Source organism: Serinus canaria, chromosome 4A, assembly GCF_022539315.1.
Source record: "Serinus canaria isolate serCan28SL12 chromosome 4A, serCan2020, whole genome shotgun sequence".
Lineage (NCBI taxonomy): Eukaryota > Metazoa > Chordata > Aves > Passeriformes > Fringillidae > Serinus > Serinus canaria.
Window position 1 is genome coordinate 5,995,914 of NC_066318.1, and position 21,648 is coordinate 6,017,561.

General features: G+C 52.2%; 1 protein-coding gene across 3 annotated transcripts in view; it reads left to right on the forward strand.

Moving 5' to 3' along the window:
- OPHN1 (oligophrenin 1) overlaps window positions 1-21,648 on the forward strand; it is a 50,162-nt gene that overhangs the window by 14,879 nt on the left and 13,635 nt on the right. For 2 of the 3 annotated variants that reach the window (XM_030228799.2, XM_030228800.2), the window contains exons 3-14: window positions 3,624-3,685; window positions 5,107-5,178; window positions 11,505-11,606; window positions 12,542-12,652; window positions 13,259-13,363; window positions 14,306-14,435; window positions 15,780-15,880; window positions 17,440-17,531; window positions 17,652-17,730; window positions 18,361-18,394; window positions 19,697-19,759; window positions 20,678-20,752. In XM_030228799.2, coding sequence (XP_030084659.1) covers window positions 3,624-3,685; window positions 5,107-5,178; window positions 11,505-11,606; window positions 12,542-12,652; window positions 13,259-13,363; window positions 14,306-14,435; window positions 15,780-15,880; window positions 17,440-17,531; window positions 17,652-17,730; window positions 18,361-18,394; window positions 19,697-19,759; window positions 20,678-20,752 — 1,026 coding nt within the window. Of the gene's footprint in view, window positions 1-3,623; window positions 3,686-4,646; window positions 4,762-5,106; window positions 5,179-11,504; window positions 11,607-12,541; window positions 12,653-13,258; window positions 13,364-14,305; window positions 14,436-15,779; window positions 15,881-17,439; window positions 17,532-17,651; window positions 17,731-18,360; window positions 18,395-19,696; window positions 19,760-20,677; window positions 20,753-21,648 lie in introns of those variants that run through there. The other variant, XM_050974399.1, reaches the window with a different exon arrangement.

The following is a 21,648-nucleotide window of genomic DNA, read 5'->3' on the forward strand; positions in this document are numbered from 1 at the left end:
ACTGCTGGGAAAAAGGGCTGCTGGATGTGTCTCAAATGGAAAACAATGGCCATCTGTGCCCTGGGCAGCCTTGCAGGGCTGCTCCCTGCACATCTGCTTGGGGATTAGTGATCCTGGAGCTGTGTTAAATCCCTGCCCTCCCCCAGCTCAGCTTTGGGAGTCACTCAGCATCCACAGCACAGGGGGCCTTAATGCCCCAAACCCTGCACGTTTCACATGAATCTGCTCTTGGCTTAGCAAGGTGAGTGGACTCTGTGGGGGTGACAGGGGGCTGCAGGAGGACAGCATAGCATCCTCAACCCCCAAGGTTCTCACCCTGCCCCATCAGACAAAGCACTTGGGCCACCTGCCTGGGTTGAGGAGCTGGGGCTGCCCATTGGCTCACAGGGCCTTTTCCAGGCAGGAGCACAGGGCATTCATGGAGTGGGGCACAAGGCACCGGGTCTTTTCCAGGCTGCTCCCGACGGCTGCACATAGGGGAAAAAAAGAAAACCAGCTTTTGTCAGGCAGTGGTTGCAGAGTGGCCACAGCGTGACATTGCTGGTGTCAGATCTCTCGGCCACTGTCAGAAGGGGAAGGAAGTAGAGCCTGTTCCTTGGGCTGTTGTATTTAAAGCCACGTGAAGCAGACTGCAGCCTGCCCCTCCAAGGCTTGTTTCCTTTATGGAAAGTCTCTGGGTGAAACCCACTGGAAATGAGTCAGCCTCCAAATGTAATGGCAGCAGAGGTGCTGAGCTTCCAAACACACACAGGGTCAGGGAGGGGGGAACTCTGCCATGTAAATGCCCCTCCTGGGAGCTGAGGGGTCTGAGGCAAACAGCCATGCAAGGAAAGGAGTGTCCCTCCTCTTGGCTGGAAGGAACAAAGCTCCAACAACCAAGCAAGGCTGCTGGGAATGACAGAGGTTGAATAAAGGGAGTGTGGGATGGGGAGAGCAAGAGAGCAGATGTAAAACTCTCCGTGGTGAAAGGAATATGTTTCCCTTCAGTTTTGCTGGGGAGGATTTGTTTTGCTTTTTCAAGAAGAGGTCCCCAGCTTCCCTGTGAAGAAGCCTGGGCTGTGTTTCTCCTCCCACCCAGGCCCTGATGTGCCTGCTGGGGTTGAGGTTTCCTTATTCCTGACACAGCAGTGGGGCGTTGATGTCTCCGTAGCAGCTTCCATCTGCCAGGGTGCCAGGGGTCTGTGTGGGAGGCAGAGCTCATTTCATGTGCAGGGTATGGGAGTGAAACAGAACACTTACAGGCACTTCTTATGCGCTGCAAGAGAACGTGTTTGGGTTGTAAATAGAGTTTAAGTCACACTGCTCTCTCCTTGTGTGGGCACAGAGCAGGCTGGCACCCGAGCGGGTGGCAGTGGGGACACTGCAGGTGGCAGTCAGGACACTGGGTTGATGTTGTCTGTCGTGAGCAGCACTTTCCCCTGGGGAGGTGAAAGGTCATGGATGCACCCATGCTACCCTGCAGCTGCAGCCTCTCCTGTGCTCCCTCCTGCAGCTTCTCCACTGTCACCTCACGGGACCCAAATCAGCAGCTCCTGCAGAGATGGAGGGGGCAGTGAAATGGGGTGGCATGTTCTTCCCTTCCAGACACAGGAACCTGGAATCTGGCTGTAAGGACCTTCCTGGAATGCTTCTGGCTGCCCAGCAGAGTTGCTCTGGCATTTCCAGGTGTCAGTTCCCAGGTGTGGCTGGGCAGGCTGTGGCTGCTGGTGGCCCCCCTGCTCCACACTGCCCTGCATGGGCTGGCAAACTCTGACCCAGACCAGTAGCACAGATCCACCGCAGGCACTGCTGGGTTGGCAGCAGGATCTGAGCCTTGTGTGTGGTGCAGGGTCAAACTCAGTGGCTGTTCTGTGACTGGAGCCAGGAAACATGTTCCTGGGCTCTTCCTGTAGAGCAAAGGGAAAAAACAGCTAGGGAACATTTTATGCACTGACATATTCCCTGTAAGTTTGGGGCTGGATTCTTTCTCCCTGTGATAATTCTTTTCCTGGCTCAGGCCCCTGGTGTCCATGCACTCCATCCTCCTGGGGAGCCACAGTGACAGCCACGTGTGGCCCTGGGTGTGAGCACCATGAGCTGTAGGACCATTGCATTGCGGGGTGCTGGAGTCCTCACTGGAAGAGAGCTCAGAAGCTCCTGACTCATCAGGAAGGTGTGTTGTGCCACTGCCCGCTGAGGGCCCATGTCATGAGGCTGCAGTTGTTCCCTTCTGTGTGTCTCAGCAGCTGCAGAATGAATCCTCACACTGGACTTTAGGACAGGTACCTCTCCCAAGGTGCTCCTGTGGATGAGGGGAGAGGGCCTTCAGCTTGCACAAGGAGCACAGGAGCACCCTCTCCCTGACCCGTGGGACAAGCTAATCCTGTGCCTGCACTGCTGTACACCTACTGTGCCCCCTCGTGTGCTGCCCTGCCCAGCCCAGCCCAGCAGGGAGGGAGGGTCTGAACTGCAGAGCTCTGGGGTCTCACAGAGCCACTCTGGGATGTTCCCACCAGGGCAAGAGGGAGCCTGGGACCCACCAGACCTGTACCACACTGTGCTGAGCAAGCTGGAAGTGTGGGAAACTTTCCCAGCTAACTCCCAGGTAGTTCCCAGGTACACTGGGGTGATCAGGTTGTTCCCCCAGGCAGCCAGCACACAGCCACAGTACCTGCATGGGCAGGTGTTTGCCCAGCCTTGCCTTGCAGCCCAGAGAGAGGGGAATTTGGCTTGGCACTGTCAATGCTCTGCTGCTGAAGGGTTTCCTTCCCTGGGACAAATTCAGCCCCTTCCCAAGTTGACCTTTGATGGGCAGGGAGAGGGGCTGCATGTTCCCTCTTGGTGTGGGGGGAACTGCTCCCACCTAGTCTTTTATTTCCCCAGGCTGAATTATCCTTATTTCAGCTTGTTAAAGGAAGGGTTTCATGCTATTTTTATTGTAGTTGCACTCCAACTGCTTATCAATGAGATCTTTTTGTTTCACTGCTAATATCTTGGGGGGTGGTGTCAGTGTGTGTGACTGTGTCTACACCTCTGCCTTTCCTCCTGTACATGGACTTTGTGCCTCCTGGTGCAGCATGTGATCTTTGTCATTCCAAGCCATTTTCATTTGACACACTTGTCCTGGCAAGCACCTGCAACTCTTCCTGGGACAGAGGTGCCAGGCCCATCCTGGTGCTGCTGGCAGCTGTCCAGGCAGGCCAGGCACCCCTGTCCTGCCCACACTGGCATTGCCTGTCCTGCTGCAGGCCCTGGGGATGGCAGCTCCCCTTCCCCCTCTCTGGCCTTTTCCTGCATTTGCCCCTTCTCTGCCACCTGTGTTGCCATCTCTATAACACAATTCCTGATAAAAGCTAATTAAAATCTTCTCACCTTCCCAGGGCCTTCACTCCTTCATTGCCTGGGTAGGAGACCCTCCTGTCCCTTGCATACATAAATACCCCTCAAGGCCAGCCTGCACCTGGCATTGCCTCACTCAGTTTCTGCCAAAAGGAGCCACCTCTTGGTTTTTTTACCAGCCTTTAGATGGCCATGCTGGGGGGTACAGCCACATTGGGGTGTCCTGACATGCATCACACAGGGTGTGACAGTGCCACATCCAGTGCCACAGCCCAGCTCCACTGACCACTCTTCTTTTCTTACAGCTGAGTCCTTTAAGGAGTTTGCAGAGCTGCTGCATGAAGTGGAGCTGGAGAGGTCCATGATGGTAAGGAGATGGGAGCTGGGCTCTGTCATTCCTGAATGCCAAATCACAGCCACAGCCCCATGTGCCTCTGTGTCAGGTTTCTCATCAGAGGGAAGCTGGGAGCACTGAGAGTGTGCTCTGTACTCATCTGGTCCGTGGGCCCTGAGCATGGGCGGGCACAGCAATAGGTGTGGGGGGCTGTGGCTCTCCCAGGCAGCACAGGCAGGCCCAGAGCCCCAGGCCTGCAGCTGGAGGGGCTGATCACCAGCTGCTTCTGTGGGGAAACCAAGGGTTAAAGAATAAGAAGTGGTTTTGCTCAGTTTTTGCTGGGTGCAAGAAGGCAGGTGTCCCTAAACCCATCTGTGCTTGTCCAGCTCCTGCAGTACAATGCACTGCCATCAGTTTCCTGCTGCCATGTGCCCTCAGCCTCTCCAGGACTCCTCCAGAGCCAGTGCTGGCTTCCCATTTCACTCCTAATTCCAGGAAAAACATGAAGGTTAGGCTCGGTGGAGAGCTTGCAGCATGCCAGGAATGTGCTGCTTGGCTCTGCCTTCCCCTGCCTCGTGCAGCCGCAGGATCTCCTGCCAGGCTGGGCCAGAGGGTCCATGGGCAGGCAAGGAACAGCAGGAAACCAGGAAAGCAGTGAGATACTTCTTTATTATGAATTACATCCCAGGTATAGTGGCTCCTTTGGCAGTGGCGGTAGCAGTGGAAGGTGTTGTTTCAGGGGTTATGGGCACTGTACAATTTTCAAAGTTGGGGTTTTTTCCCTCTGCTTGTAGGATCAGTTTTACAGCAGCTCCCTCAGGAGGTTTCACACTCACTGTGTTCATCAGCTTTAAATTCCCTGAGGGGCTGTGCTGTGTGGTGTCCTGTCTCCTTCTCTTCCCCTCTCCCTTTTCTGGAGCGTGGGACAGAGCCTGTCAGGGAAGTGGGGATGGGAGGAGACAGCAGGCTGATCCCAGTGCCAGGCTGGAGCTAGAGCCAGTGGTACAAATTGGGATGAGCTCACTTTCATGTGGATTCATGGTAAAGGTGTGCAGAGCACCATCCAGGAAAGATCTCTCAGACATGAGACCGGAGTAGAAGAGACACAGGCAAGCTTTCCCTGTTCCCTAGCTGTTCTGTGACAGATAACCTGGCTGAATCTCGAGACAAGGGAACTCCATCCTTTATTTGAGAGCAGCCTTGTTAGTTTGGGGACACTCCTGTCACCCACAGGATGTCCCCAAAGCCTCCTGGGATGTGGCTGGGGTTTGCTGTGTGTCACCCATAGGGAACAGCAGGTACAGATGGTTTAAGTGAATTCACCTCCAGACAGAGAAGTTTCCAGTCAAAAACATTAAAATCTCAGAGTTTTGGCTTCTAGCCCTGTTCAGCCTCTGTTTAGAAGAAAATTGATCAGCATCCTGCAATCAAAATGCTTTTTCTTTGCACTGTAGGTGCAGAATGCAAGTGATTTGCTGATCAAACCTTTGGAAAACTTCCGCAAGGAGCAGATAGGGTTCACCAAGGTAAGGCTTGTTTGTTTGTTTTCAGTGTAAACAGATTTGTTTTCTGTTACTGTCTTTGAATTCAGATTTTTCTCCTGTTGTTGTTAACAAGCAGTTGCTGTACTGCATTCTGACTTCAGGCACTCAGAAACTCCCTGTTCAATGCTGGCTTTCAGCTGCTGGCAGGAGGGTTCGTGCTGTGACTTTTAGTCTGATTTTTCAATCTTAAGAGTCTCCAAAATCTTTTCCTGAATTCTTTGGGTTCTCTCCTGGCCTGATTCCAGCACTGCCTCTGTCCTGAGCAAGGAGTGCTTGTTTCAGCCAGGAGATCCTCCTTGCTGCATTACCCCCTCTGTCCTTTGTTCAGTCAGTGCTATTGAGAAGAAAATACTTTCTGCAGAGAAGTGTGTGGTGGAGTGGGAGGGAGGAAGGGAAGGAGGGAAAGCAGGAGAGGCCAGCAGGCAGAACCTGATTACAGTCATAGGGCTTTTGTTATGAAATATTTACATAAAACATCTAATGAGTCTTTCAGATGGACCAAACTTTTAAAGAAACAAGCTATAAAAAGCAAATTCTGCACATGTGGAGCACAAAAGATCTTTTTTCCCTTGTCTGCTATCAAGAAATCCAGGTTCCATGTTACTCAGCGGCAGCTTAAAATGGGGCTGGCTCTGACCCAGCTCTGAAATGGAGATGTTTTGGAGAACACTTGAGGCTTGGATTCAGCCCAGCCCATCTGGAGGCTTTGACTTTTAATAAATACAGGGTTTGAGAAGAGATGCTTGATGGCCCTCCTGCCCTCTGCCATGCCCTGAGGGCTGGTCTATGGAGCCCTCTGAAGAGTTGCGGCCACAAGCATGGCACAGGTGCTGCCCACAGCCCCTGCTCTCGTGTCCTTCAGGCTGATTTTGTTCCAGAGAGCCCTTAAGGTGTGTAAGGGCCACTCTGCCCCCAGCCCAGGACATGGTGTGCCCCAAGAGCCGAGCTGGCTGCACCCACAGGCCTGTGCCCATGTCCTGCTTCCTTCCCTGATGGCAGGCACTGGTCTCAGCAGGGCTGGTGCCACAGCCCCAGCACTGACACAGCCTGCAGCCCTTCCTCAGTCCCTGTGCATGGGCAGAGTGCTCCAGGTGGAAGCACAGGGTGGTGCCAGTGGCAGGACACTGCTCAGAGCAGCTGGAGAGGCGGCAGAGGGCAGGGGGGTGTTGCAGGTGGCTCAGCCATTGTAGTTTGGTTTGGGGTTTTGTTTCTTGAGAGGAGCATGAGCTGCAGAGGTGCCAGGGCACTGTGGTGGGAAGAGGGCTGTGCTGTGGCTCAGCACTAGTGCTCCATGCAGGAGCTCACTGGACAGCACCTTGCACCGTGCTAGGATCCAGGTGTGCCCACGCTGACAGGGATGCACAGGGAGGTATCCCTGTCCCCAGTTTCACCCCAAAGCCTTGAGAGGGTGTGAGTTTGGGAGTGAGCCCCAGCCACTCCAGCCCCTTGTCCTCAGCTCTGATGCTTCCCTGACAGCAGCCTGTGCCCCACTGCTGGTGGGCTGCACCCTCAGGTGTCACCTGGGCACAAAGCCTTCCTTCCTGCCAGCCTGCAGAGCATCTCCAGGTCATCCCCACCCTGCAGCAGGAGGGGGAAAGTACAAATGAGGCTCCTCACAGTGGTGCTCTCTCAGTGTGGGTTACTCCCATTGCTGCTGGGTCTGGCATCACCCCATGGACCCTTTCTGATCTGCACCGGGGGCAGAAGCCCAGGCCAGGCTGTGGAACAGCCGGGAGACATGACACAGGGAATTTGTGCCCTCTGCTTAGTTTCCGTATTTTGGCAGCATCGCCTTCTGTGAGATGTTTTCTGTTCCCTTTGCGAGCTGCTGGAGCCAAATAGGAAGAGCCCTTGAATCGGGGCTTTGTGATGCCTCTGGCTGGAGCACAGCCAGTCTGACCAACACATCTGAGTCTGCATTCAGCCGTTCTGCCGGGAGCAGTGGAGTCTCCTCGGGAGGCTGTGCTCGCACACAGGGCAGCCCCGGCTGTCACCGGGACCCCTCCAGCCACTCCCTCCCGCCACAGCCCGTGGGGTCACTGCTTCTCCTGTGACTGCTGTCAGTGTGAGTGACCTGCCACAGCACAGATAAAAGGGAGGGTCTGGGACCCCCTGAGCTGAGCCATTTCCCAGCTCTGGCACTCATGGCAGGGGGTGAGTTTGGGAAGGAGCTGGTTCATATGGAGGTCCCATCCCTCCCTCTCCATAGCCCTGGGGCTCAGCTCACCCTTGGGGAAGAACCTGGCCAAACTTACTGAGCCAAGGAGGATTTGAATAGAAAAGTTTAATTCCAGTTTCACTTGGAAGGAGACAGCTTTTTTTAAAAAACACGAAGCCAACCAAAAAAATCAGGGGGAGAATCTTGTTGGGATGTACTGTAAGGGCAAGAGGAATGCTGAAGAGCTGCAGTGTTTGTCAAAATTTTTTCCATAGGAGATAATGTATTCCTAAAAGGTCTTAGTTAATTTCGTTATTAATTTCATGAATTATAATTTTAAAAGAAAGGGAGGTTAATAACTTCTACTTGCTTTCATCTCTGGGGGAGCAGGGCCTAATGAGCATTTGAGAGAAAGCAGTGGGTGAGGGAAAAACGCCAGGATGAACTGAGTGTGCTTTGATAGAACTGATCTTTCTGCACCCCTCGACATTTTAGAAATCTGTTTTGAATTAACTGCTGATGTCTTATAAAAATGAACTGTGATGATCCTGCATCCACTGCTTTTGCACCCAGACCCCTCAGGTATGCAAGGAGGTGGGGGGTCCCAGCAGGACAAGTGTGTTTGATTCCTTATGGAGAGGAGAAGTGGCCCGGGAGCTGGGCTTCTCACTTGCCACTCACTCTACCTCCCCAAAAATGGGAATTTCAGAGGATCCTAATTAGCAATTAATGGTTAAGGGGGAGTTTTGGCAAGTCTGTTTGCCCTTTTCCCCCTGATGAGCTGGACCTGAAGCTGCCGAGGGGCTCCAGTGTCACCTCAGTGCTGGTGGCAGCCAGGATGTGGGCAGGACCTGGCACACACAGAGCAGCCAGAGCTGCTGCTGCATCACCTGCCTCAGCAGGCAGCCAGTGCTGTCCCACGGGCTGCTGCCATTCCTGGGCACAGCAATGCCTGTCAGAGCTCCCAGCACAGGTGGTTCTGAGCCCCATCCTGCCTGTCCTCGGTGGGATCTGCTCGGTGTCGCCCAGTGAGCAATAAACGGAAGGTGGGTGGTGCCTCTTGGACTTGGCAAACCTTAATGGAAACGTGGTGCTTCCCTTTGATGAATATTCATGAGGAACTAATTTGTGCTCGTGTTTCCAGATTGTGCTTCAGTCTGGGTGATTTTTTTGTGTTGTTTTTTTTGTTTTGGCTTGCTCTGCTCAGCAGCCAACTCAGAAGGATTTGTAGGTCATCCTTCTGCTCTTCAGTTATATGCTAATTAGCCAGAGTGGGAATGATTGGCAAACTCCGTTTTAGTGGCCCAAAACGCCACACTGCACTGTGGTCCTGTCACACATGGGTCCATCCTGGACATCATTCCCAGTCCCTTCAATCCCCGGTGCTCCATGTCCCCATTGTGCCCCTGCCTGCCTTGGGTGCTGGCAGAGGAGGTGGCACTCCCTAGAGGAGTTCCTGTCTGGCTTCCCAGCTCCTGCTGCAGAAGGAGCTCCACTGCTCCCCCAGGCTCTTCCTTTCTCTTCACCAGTCTTTCCTTGAGCAGAGGTGACCCCTCTTCCTCAGAACCCACCATGTCTTCCCACAGGGAGCTGCCCACAAGCTGGTGACAAAGCTGCTGCCTGGTGGTTTGTGGTCTCCCTGTGGCTGCAGGCTGTGGCCTCCTGTGGGCACCACAGCCACACACAGCTCAGGGCCTCCTCCATGGGTTCTTGTGGCCATGTGCACAGGCACCACAGCCTCCCACAGCAATGTCACCTCCCGTGGGGACAAGCCAGGAGTCACATGCTCCCAGGCTGCTGCATCCAGAGGCACATCCCCCTGCCCATGGGCTCTGCCATGCCCAGCCACGGTAGCACCAGGCTCTGGTGGTTCCCTTGCCCCCTGCTTCCCACAGCTCCTGGCACAGGTGAGCAGCCTCCCACATGGAGAGAGCAGGAAAGATTGGTCCCAGTTCTGGCCTGCAGTGTGGCTGTCTTCCCTGGTGGCCTCTCCACAGGGTGGGGACAGCTGAGTCATCCTATGTGTGCTGCTTGCTGGTGGTGAAAGGTGGGAGAGAACTCCTGGAGTGGGCTCCAGCCCCATTGCTGCTGCTCACCCACAGCTCTGCTGAGGAACAGGGATGGCACCATCCCTGTGCTGCCACCACCACCTCTGCACGCCGCCTTGCTGGGGACAGTGGAGCTCTTGGTTGGGTTTGCAGCTACCTTTCCATGGCAGCACCTGCTTTTCTATCTCAGGACATGCTGCTGGCACAGCCATCTCCTCCGAGATGTGAGGACGTGGCCACACGAGCGCTGTGCCTGCAGCCCCACAGCTCTGCTTCCCTTCCGTGGCCTTGGGGCTTGGAGGCTCTCATTGAGGAAATGGAAACAAGGCAAATTCCTGGCTGCATTAGACAGGGCATTAATGGCACAGACAGCCCAGGAGTTTGACCTTGCAGACACGGGAACTGCTGCTCCACAAACGCTTTTGCTGCTCTGGGTTTGGGGTTGCTGGTCAGGGCCTTAGTCACGAGGGTGGTGGTTTGTTTTCATCTTCCTTCCTGGCTTCAGCCCCGCAGTTGCTGCACTGCTTAAATTAGGATTCACCCTCTCTCTTCCTCTGGATTTGATGTAGATCTCTCTGTTCTGATGTGTGAGGCTGCTAACACGGAGTCACAGTACCTGATATTGCAGGGGGTGGTTCCAGAGGATGCACTTCCCTTCAGGTGTCCTGGAATTCCAGGGTCTGCATGGCAGGGTATGTAATTGCTGAGGTGAAAAGGTTTGCTGGGCTAATCCTGCCCTCCTCCAGACACTTTTACATAAAGAGGGGTTGGTGCCACTTCCTCATGGTAATTGTGCTTTCACTACAGCCATGGCAGGACTCTTGTGGGAAGAGAATCCTCTTCCCTGGAAGGCAGCTGGTAGGAAGGCTTGTTACTATTGTTGGGAGCCACCTGTGCTGAGCCCAGGGGTTTTGGGAGCCTCCAGGCCTCCTGCTGCAGGGCATCCTGATGGACAGATGGAATAGTCTGTGCAACTGGAACAGGGAAGCAAAACTTCAGGCAGGGGAAGCTGTGGTCACTACTGAATTCATGAGGAAAGTTCCTAATATCCAGCAGTCTGGCAGAGCCCATCTGCTCTGGATTGTGGTGATACTGGTGTATACTTGCTTATCCATGCATTTCTGAGTGGGGGCAAGAGAACAGGATTTCGGGGCTTGCAGGAGATAGATTTTGAAAGATAGCAGTAATTCCCCAGGACGGTGGAACTGCTTTCCACTTTCTTGAGTTTTCAAAAGCCAGACAGAAGATCTGGGCATCCCATACATATCTGCACTGTGTGTACACCAGATCTTAACTGCTTGGACCTGGCACTGAGGCTGCTGCCAGGCTGGAATTTCCTGATTTCAGTAATTTAGTTGCCTCCCAGGAATCCCTGATATGTCAGATATCATCTGAAGTGGGTATTTGTGAACCTGGCCCCTGCTCTGGTTTTTTTGTGATTGCCAATGTCACAGTCAGTGCAGGCAGGAGCCAAGAGAGCCTGGTGCTCAGTCCTGCTGCTCCCTGCCTGCTCTCAGGGGTTCCTTCTTGAGTGTCTCTGTTTGCTGCTCTCGTTCATTTGCGCTCTCTCTGCAGCACAGCTGAGGGCAGATGAGGATTTCCTGCCTGCCAGGCTTCTGCTTTCCTTTTGGTACTCTCAGAAACAAATTATAAACTCTTTAGAACAGAAATTTGCCACAATCTAATGAACCTTTTCTTGACCTTGCTGTGTCCCTGACATTGCAGTGTTTGCCCAGTTGTTTCTGGGCTGTGTGAACAGCATGTCAGGAGATGGTGAACAGGTTTTTATGTATGAGCACATATTCAGTTTACTGGATATTGAAGAGATTGAGAGTGGGGCTTTTGCCATGATGTTGGCATGAAAAAATACTTCTTGTGCCACAGAGTATTGCTGGACTGGGTCTTGAGGTGTAATTGCATCCAAGGTAGGCAAGGGGCTGTGAAATCAGAGCAAATGAGAAGTGGCCTTCTGTTCTCTGGCTGGGTTGACTAAAATTTGTCCATGGGAATACAGAATTGCACAAAGAATCTCGGTGTTGATGCATGTTCTTATCTGGAAAATGCCAATAACTGGTTCTGCTTCAACCTCTTTGCATCTACAGGAAAGAAAGAAAAAGTTTGAGAAGGATGGCGAGAAGTTTTACTCTATGCTGGATCGCCACTTGCATTTGTCTTCCAAAAAGAAGGAATCTCAGTTACAGGAGGTGTGTATGTAATTTTTCTCAGACTTAGGTCCAGAAGCAACAGCACCAACTGCTCTAGGTCTTAAAAAAAGGGAGAGGAATCATCCCTTCAAGTAACCAGTTGAAATTAATAATCCATTAAATCTACCCAAAGCCTGGGTTCTCTGTGAGACCGGGGAAATCAAGCTCATAGTTCTCCTGTGTCTGTTGGATGCTGGTAGTGGCTTCAGACATTGTCACTGCCCTTCACCATCAAGCATTGTCATTGCTTGATGGTGAAGGGCAGTGACCAGTGGCACTGGCACTGGGGACTGGCCACCCTTTGACCTGGGGAAGTGTTCTGGCTGAAAAGTAACCAGTTATTACTCCTTTTGCTGGCCTGGTGTCCTGCCTTGCTGCTGGTGCTTTTGGGTGGCTGGGGGCTGACAGAGGAGGGGGTTCCTTCCAGCTGGTGCTGCTGCAGACATGTGGCAGCAAGGAAGGAAAGCCAGCTGTTCCAGCCCACTCCAGAGCAGCTGAATCTGGTCAGATCTGTCAGACCAGTTGTCACATCAACCTACGAGCATCTCTGCAAGGCAGACTGTGTGTGAGCTCATTGTGTGCTCCTGCCACTGCTGCAGCTCCAGAACTGCTGGTTCTGGGACACAGATGGAGTCAGGCAAGAGGGTGGTGATGGTGTCCTTGTCAGGAGAAGAGGTGTGCTGAAGTAATAAAGAACTTTGGGAAAGCCTTTTCCTTGCAGAGTGAGAAGAGGTTTTGAATCCTTGAATGAAAGGGAGCCAGAAATGGGCAGACTTAAAAGAATATCCAGTGTTCTAGCTCACAGCTGGGCTGGACACCAGGCAAGCGTTCAGTGAGGACAGAACTATGTGTGGGCTGACAGACAAAAGTGAGTCAAATATTTTCAAACTACATGTGATGTATTTTCTTTTTCCACCTTTCCCTCTTTCTTCTAGGCTGACCTTCAGGTGGACAAAGAGAGACACAATTTCTTTGAGTCCTCCCTTGAGTATGTGTACCAGATCCAGGAAGTACAAGAAAGCAAGAAATTCAGTATTGTGGAGCCGGTAGGAGCTTTCTTTTCTCTCAGTCTCACTGGTTGCTGCTCAGATGTGCTGGCAGGGGATGAGTTGCCAGGTTGGATTAGGTCCTGTGGGGCAGGAGCACTGTAAAGCCCCAGTCCTGTTTCTTCTGGCTGTCTCTGGATCCTTAGCAACAGGTTGGACACAGGTCTTGTTATGACCTATCTTGGCCCCCCTGGGTTTGGTAAGAGCTGTCTGTCTGCAGAGGGACAGAGGTGTTATCTGCCCTGCTCACCTGTCCCAGCCTGGCCTGCAGGGTCCCAGACTGGCTGAGTGCAGGGACCCTGCCCTGGATGGTGGCTCTGCCCCAGTGCCAGCTGCAGGGGGGTGTGGGATCTTGGGGATGATCTCTGCAGATCTGCTCTGGGTCTCCTTGCCGGGTCTTTCATTCTGAGTGTTTTATTTAGACAGATGTGTGGGTGGTAGCTTGGGCTTTAGGAACACTGTGGTGGATAAACCATACCAAGGCTGGCATTTCCAAAGTTGTGAAGAAAAAACAATTGCATATGTAATTTCTGAAACCCCACACTCTGTCCATCTTCCTTCCATTATAAACACAGAAGTTCAGTGTGTCCTTTCCCTCCATTGCAGGTGCTGGCATTTCTCCACAGCCTCTTCACTTACAACAACCTGACAGTGGAGCTGACACAGGATTTCCTCCCATACAAGCAGCAGCTCCAGCTCAGCCTGCAGAACGTGAGTCCCTGCCCAGCTGAAGGACTTTTGTGTGTGACTTCTCTTCTCATTTGTATTTACACACCTCTGATGGCAAGGTCTTTCCACCCAAGCAGTCTGGCCATGTTTGCATTGTTGCAGATACAGTTATTTCCTTCTCAGTTCACATGGGTTTTCCCCTGTCTTCATGGGGCAGTTCACAGGTCTATGAAATTGTTTTCTCTGAAAGGGGCTACTGCAGTTGCATCATTTAACCTGGTGCATAAAGAAGCCTGAGATTTTCTTTCAATCAAGAGATTGAAATTGTACTCTAGGAAGGCCTCTAACCTTGGTGTTAGTGGTACTGGCTTCTTGCAGGCTTGCTGCATGCTTTGGTAAGCTCCTCTGCTGGCCAAGTGTGCTCATGGGGTAGAATATCTGAGTCCTGTTTCCTTTATCTTCAGTCTTTCCTGACTGGCCTTCATTTCTATGGAACAACAGCCATAAATCTGAGCCAAGATGATTTTGCTGCTGGCTCATTAATTGGTCCAAGCAGTATTCCATCAAAATGCCTGGATTTTGTACCCCCTGTTGATGTGACTCTTTCATGCTAAGCACTGTAGCATGATCAACACCTTTGGGAGGAGAATACACCTGTTACCTGAGCAATGGTGTGAATGGGAGCTCCTCTCCTCCAGTCAGCCTTGAAATATGCTGAAGTTCCCTAATTAAGGGAACAAATGGCCTCTCAGCTGTGTCACTCAGCACCATCTCTGCACATGATGTGTCTCTTCAATCATCCCTTAGAACTCAATGGTTCTTACAGCCACTTTCCATGTGCATTTGTGGAGAGGTTTCCATGTTTTGTACCTTGGGAATGGATTCATTTCTGCTACAGCACCTCAGATTTATCTAGGAATAAATAACCTGCAGCTCACTTTTTGCTCATATTCAATTATGCTTCTGTCTGTTTTCTGTTCCCAGACAAGGAATCACTTTTCCAGCACACGGGAGGAGCTGGAAGATCTAAAGAAGAGGATGAAGGAAGCACCCCTAACCTGCAAGCTGCCTGGGCAGCCCACCATTGAGGGCTACCTGTACACTCAGGAGAAATGTAATGGCTCTGGGATGCAGCAGGGAATGGGGCTGCCCTGACATAACCCCCTGCTGCACTGGGTGTCACCACTGCCAGGCACAGCATGCCCAGGGTGTCACCTTCTGCCACTGCCTGAGGTGCCTGGGGTGTCACTGCCTGCAGTGCCTGGGGAAGCACTGGCAGCCTCAGCTGGCAGCCTTGTCAGCAGTGGCACAGAGCTCTGTCCAAGTGACATATCTGTGACAGCACAGGCTAATTGCCCTGCACTCTGATGAGATGGGATTTATGACTCCAGAGCCTGGAGCTCTGGCAGACTCTGCCTTGGCTGTGTTTTACCAGGATGAATCTGGTGTCCTGCCCAGCCTCCCTCTGGCAGCCTCTGTGAGCAGCTGAGCACAGCCAAGGTGGAACCGGTGCTGAGTTAAGCTGCTGAGAGCAAAACTTGTAATTCTGAGCAGAATAAAATCAGACCAAATGCAGCCTTTTCCAAAACCTGGTTGCAGCTCTCCATGGCCATGCAGCAGGAATGCTCAGAGGACATAGGTCTGTGCAAAACTGTGACTTCTGGGGCTACAGACAACTTTGTAAGCATTCATTCTTAATCCTACGTAGAAATCTATTTATACATATATTTTTATGTCTGTTTATCTTGGTTTTAAAAGAAAGCACACTCAGTAATTTTAGATCCTAAATGTGGCATGTTCCTGCAGGCCAGTGGCTATTTTCTGCCTCTGTTTATGCTTCCCTATAAATCAAGTATGAAAAGTTGCTCTTCCTGACAATTGCAACTTAAAAACAAATTATAGAAAAAACACCAGTTGGAATATTTCCTATAAAGGGGTTCAGGTAAGAAAACAGAACAGAGGAAAGTGACTATAAATCTGGAAATAGGAACTTCAGAGTATTTCAAAGCTGCTGTTGTCTTCATTATTGAGTTTTCACCCACAGGAAAAAGTAGTGGGGTTTGTGGAACAGACATTCAGGACATGTTGGATCCTGCCAGTGTAGGTCTTGGCTGGGCTTGGCCAAACCAGCCTGGCTTGTGGTCAGAGTCCCACAAACGCCCTTTTACCAGCTGTGAGTTGGGAGGGTGCTGGAGGCAGCTGCTGTCCTGTGCTCCTCCCCTCCTCCTATTTCTCCTCTCCTCCTGCTTCTCTCTTCATCTCCTCCCCTTTCTCTCTTCCTCCTCCTCTTCTCCTCCTGACTCTTGCCCATGGAGACACCTGCAAGCTTGATGTCCCTAGGGGCTGTCAGGGTCCATCCCCAGAGAAGGGAGGATATGTGGGCAGCACTGACCATGCCTTGCTGGCTGCACCCAGCTACAGCTCTGTCCCTGATTCCAGCCTCTCCTATGTTCTGCAGGGGCTCTGGGCATCTCCTGGGTGAAGTATTACTGCCAGTATGAAAAAGAGGCCAAAACCTTACGGATGACTCCCATAGACCAGAAGCCTGGAGCTAAGCAGGTGAGTTGGATGTCTGCAAACATTGGTCCAACCACTGGGCCCTCCTTCTACCCATGTATGGCCTCCCTTCCTGTGACAGCCAACCCTGCAGGTGCCACAGAGCAGAGGGGTGGGCTCTGTGCCCTCCCTGCCCACACAGGGCAGTTTGTTGTCACCTGGAATAGTCACCCCCATGAGGAAAGGTCTCACTCCAGTGTGTCCCTGGGAGCCCAGGCCCTGCAGGGTTTGGCAGCAGACGTGGGTCGTGTGACATGAGAGATACCAGACAGTGCTGGCCCATGAGTTCAGTCTGGGGTGAAACTTGTGCTTCTCTGGACCAGCTGATGTTGATCCTTCCCCGTGCACAGGGGCTGGAAGCCACAAGAACTGTGGCAGCCACTGAAGGGCCTGAATGATTCAAGTTACTACAGGAGTTCCTGCTTCCAAATGCAGCATTTCCTCACAGCACTGTGTGCTCACAGCACTGGTTTGTGGTTTGATTTCTGCTCTCAGCACTGGTTCTGTGGGACTGGGACAGTGTGAGTAGAGGAGAGGGCAACAGTGCAGCTCCAAACTGCACTAAGGCAGCAATTTGGGTAACTACTTCTTTCACAAAGTGCTTTGGCTTACCAAAGCCTGGGAGTTCCCTCAGTCCCTCCTCGTGACAGGGGAGGGGTGGGAGGATGGAGCTCAGCCAGTGCCTCCAGCTGAGTCCCCCGCCCTCCTCTGCCATGGAGTGGTCCCCGGGGCCTTCCCAGCCAGGCGTGTGTGCTCCAGTGTGTGAGCTCATGCTCTGCTTTTGGCAGGGCTCTGCACACTGCAGCAGGAAAATAAAATAGATGTTTTGCAACCCCTTGGCAGAGTGCTGGGCAAAGAAATATCCAAACTATTGTATGGAGAGATTTGTTGTCATTTATGCCTTAAGCAGGTCTAGTAAGGCCCATTACTGCAGGCAGGGGCTGGGAGAACTTAGTGCTTTCCCAAATACTGGTAACCTGCACCATCAGGTTACAGCTGGCCACAAACCCACAATCAAATTATGAATTAACTCTGCTGTGGAGTGCAGAGACACAAACACCAAGGACCAGAGCTGAGCCTTTCCAGAGTATGTCTGCTTTGTCTGGGGTGAGGAAATGTACCTCCCTTTGCCACACAGTGTTTGTGTAAAGCCTTTGGTTCATTGGTGGTGTGGGTAACTGGTACTGATGACCAGCCCTGGTAAAAATTAGAACCCAGCTGTGTCAGAGCATGGGTGAGCGTGGTCCTGGCCTCAGAGACAGGGAGTGCCTCATTGGGTTGGTTGGAGCAGTGCTCCAGCACTGCAGGGACAGAGTGCTGCTGTGTGGGGTAATGCTGTTGAGTCCAGAACATTTTTTTGGCTGAGAGCAAGCCTGGAACTCAGAGCCTCATCTGCCTGTGATGATGGTGGGAGGACCACCTGTGTCCTGGTACCAATGCCATTGGAATATCAGGACAGGAGCCATGGGCAGTGCTGTGCTTAGCTGCAGCTGAGGGGCCTGAGGAGCCCAGACTCTCCCATATTTCTGTCCTCTCACCTTGGCTTTCATGTTCTCTCCTAGGGCACCTTGGACCTGACCCTGAAATCTTGCGTAAGGAGAAAGACTGACTCCATAGACAAAAGGTTTTGTTTTGACATTGAAACTAATGAAAGGTGAGAAGCTTCGTGTCTGGTAGCCTCAAACCCCACGGGCCTGCAGCAAATCCCTCTTTGCTGTCTATTAAAACCAACTTTCTTCCTTTCCCTGCCTGCCCCTTGGGAAATTCCGCACAGGTCCGGGACCATCACGCTGCAGGCGCTGTCAGAAGCCAACCGAAGGCTGTGGATGGAGGCCATGGACGGGAAGGAGCCGGTGAGTGTTCCTGGAGCCATTCCCAGCTGGAATGCGCTGCCCAGCAGTGTCCTCTGCCGGCGGCTGCTGCTCGGGATCACTGCTGCACCTTCACCATGGGCTCCCTGCTGTTCCCTCAGCTCCCAACTGGGGATTTTGGGTTTCCCCCGAAAACTCAAGGTGTTCCCTGCTGTTCCAGACCCCAGCCTTTCCAGGGCTGGTTCACTCCTGCTCCTCACTACCTGCTGGAGATGGTGTTTTGTCTGTCCCTGCTCTTAGCCACCTTCAAAGTTGTCACTGCCCATCCTGCACCCCTGTTCTCCCACCTTTCTGTGCCTACTGGTGTCCCCTTCCTTCAGTCTGAGCAGAGCTCAGTGCCCTGTGGTTTGCCTACAGAACAGAGAATTCCCCTAGCAATAGGTGCCCCACTGAAATACAGGGAGGCAGCAGAAACTCCTTGATTGTGGAGATATTGGGTTCTTGCCTAAGTATAAAATAAGATTTCTATTGGACATTGTCTTTTTGGCCATGATTATCTCTGGGTAATATGGGGGTGATTTATGGAATGCTGCATTTTCTATTAGAAATAAATGCCAAATCATGCTGATGATGTTTTTGCTTCTCCCTCCCCCATTCCTGCCCTTTTTTCAGATTTATCACAGTCCCATCACGAAGCAGGAAGAAAGTGAGTCACTTCTGTTGCTGTTCTTTGGACTCTCACAGCCTCGAGGCCAGGCAGAATTTGCCTTGCAGATACACTCATCCTCAAATCCTGCTGAGTAGCACTGTCCCCGCTCCGTGACAGCAGTGTCACTTCTGTTCTTCCACCACAGTGCCTGGCATTGAGCCCAGATGAGAACGAGTTGCACAGAACTGCAGTGAGCAGTTTTTATTTAGCCAGGAGTAGTGGGATGTGAGGTTTAGTTTGCACCTCCAAACCCTAGTGAGAGATTCTGAGGATGTGTCCCTTAACAAAGGTTGTAATGGGGCAATAGAGGTGGCATTGAGTTCCCTGGATCTCCCACTCACCACCATGTCCTGTGTCCCCCCTCTCAGCAGTGAGGTGTACCCTGCAGAGCCCTGGAGCACTGAGACACCCTGCAGAGCCCTGGAACCCCTCTAGGGCTCTGTTAGGTGTCTGAACCCTGCATTCTGTCCCGGAGCTCACTTCATCAGCACTCTAACTAGCTGGCTCTACTGAGCACAGGGGGAGCATTCCCAGAAGCATGAGCACAAACCTGCTGTGTGGCTGTGTTCACATCACACACTGGGAGGAATGTGAATTAGGGTTCCACTGAATAAGCATTCTCTATTTGTCATAGATTAAAGCTGGTATGAATTCCGGTGGTATCATAGCCCTCAGTATCAAGCACCAGGTGGGCCTGTGCTTATTCCTGGGGCAGGGCTAAGAGATGTCTGAGTTTGATGTTGCTGTTGCTCAGAGCAGACAGAATCAGTATAAACAACCTGCTGAAAATGCAGGGATCCCATAGGACTGCCCAGCTCAGTGGAGGAAGCCCTGTGCTCAGTTTTCCTCAGCACATCAAGCTGGATTGGTTTTGCTTTTTAATCCTAGTGATGTAGATAAGGAGAAATTACACAGTCCCATGATGAGGAGTAACTTTAACTACAGATTTTGCTCTGGAGAGTATTATTTAAGTCTTTATCAGACACAATCCAAATAATTGACACTATTATTATTATTAAATACCTTATTATTAAACACAGAGAGCGTGTAGGGAGCAGTGCTGCAACTCAAAATAAATTTGAGGCAAAATGGGAGAACATGTGTAACTCATAACTCCTTGTCAGGGTGTCCAGAACACTGGTGTTTCCCGAGGGGGTTTGGGTGCAGGTGTGAGCACTCTGTGCTGGGGCACTGCTGCTCTGGGTGCCAGGAAAGGCTGGGGGTGGGCCTGGAGCTGGGGGGTCCCAGGGGTCTCCAGGAGTGCTCAGGCAGCTAACAGAGCTTCCTTGTCCAAAACAGTGGAGCTGAACGAGGTGGGCTTCAAGTTTGTTCGGAAGTGCATCAATGCAGTGGAGACCAAAGGTGAGGAGCTCACCCAGCCTGGCCGTGCTTCCCATGGCCTTGAGTCACGCTGTGGTTCCTGCAGTACAGGGTTAGCCACTGGCACAGGACTGCAGCTTTCAGCTGAGGAATGTGTGTTCTTCAGTTAAATGCATGTTCTTTGGGAGCAGAAATCCCAGAATGTCAAACCAAGGCCGTTGGGGTTGAACTTCCACCTTTATGCTGTTTTCACTTGCGGTTTTCTCAGTTTTGGCCCTGAGCACAGCCAGTGTTGGGCAGGAGAGCAGCTCTGGCAGCAGGGGTAGCTACAGGCTGCTTCAGTCCCAGTCTGTGAAGCAGCAGAAACAGGTGGAAGGGTGGCAGCTCATCCTCCGGGCTGTCACATATCATCCAGCCTGCACCAGTGAATATCAGCAGTGTGGGATGGGGACCTGGATTCATCTCCATATGTGGGGTTGGGGCTGCTGGGGCTGTGGCAGCCAAGGCCCCCTGGAGTGGGGAGCAGCAGGGGCACAAAGACCCTGCTGGCAGAGCTAGGAGAGAGAGCCTGTCCCTTCTCTGGCCAGTGTTTTCAGATTCTGCTTCAATGCTTTTGTCTTCTTTGGGGGTTTGAGCAAATCCGTGATAAAGCAGCACCCCACAGAAATGGGGTGTGTGGACCCACACCCTGGCTGTGCTCATCTGGCTGTGACATGGTGACCATGGTGGTGCTGGTGGCCTTGGCTGATGGGGTGAGCAGAGTCCCTGCCTGCAGGGCCCGGGGAGTGGAATAGGGTTTGGGATATGGGGCAGAACCGGGGTGTGGGACAGAACCCAGGATATGGGACAGAACCCGGGGTGTGGGACAGAGCCCAGCAGCAGGAGAACATGTCCACTAGATGGGGCTTGTGGATCACCAGCAGGAAACCTCGGCTAATGCTCTTGGCTATGTCCTCTTAGGAATCACTACGGAGGGCGTGTACCGGACTGTTGGCAGCAATATCCAGGTGCAGAAGTTACTGAATGCCTTTTTTGGTAAGAATTGATTATTCTGTGCAATTACACTGTCCTGTTCTTGAATTATTTGTGAGGGACAGAAAGGATTGGGTTCCACAATGAGAAATGTCCAGCATGGGTCTTGGTCCCTGTGACCCCTCTGATGCTCATCTTCCCCTTCTCTCCTGGAATGACACGATGAGCTGGACTGGGAGAGTGGCCTTTGTAGGGAGCCCTCCAGCCTGGTAAGGTTTTTCTTTGGAAAGATGGGGACACCTTGCTGTGTGCAGTGTGTACCATAAGGAGCCAATGTATGTTAAGAAGCCAATGGATGCATTCCTGCCATGAGCCTTCCTGTGGCTGGATCTGCCTGTCATACAAACTTGGCAACTGGGGAAGTTTTTACAGTCTTGGCAGTCTGTGGGGCTCAGCAGCACTGCTTTGTGCCAAGACAGGCCCTTCTGGGCTGGGCCCTGGCTGAGGCCATCGTACCCTCACCTCACCTGTGAGCCTCTCAGGGAACCTCTGGGGTTGATCCCCACCTACCGAGGCCAAACCTTTCTCCCCAGCCCTGCCTGGGGCTGGAGCACAGGGCAGGGATTGAGTTCACCTCTCTGCCTGCGTGCCTCGGGCTCATGCCAGCTCAGACATCTGATATTAATGCAGCACTCTAAGGCTTTGGCTGTTTCCTATTGCTTCTACTCTGGATGTTGTTTATTAAAACCTTGGTTTGTTCTGATGTCTGGCTATGCCCAGTTCTCACAGAGCCATGACTTTGGGCATCTGCCCAGCTCTGCTGGCCCATGACTCATTGCTAAGCCTCAGGTTTTATTGCTGCTTGATTCTCACCCTCCCTGTGAGCAGCTCTGTGGTTTTCTCCTCTGAATCCCACCAGTGAGTGCCTTTTTGTTTTGTTTATCTGCATGGGTCTGTGT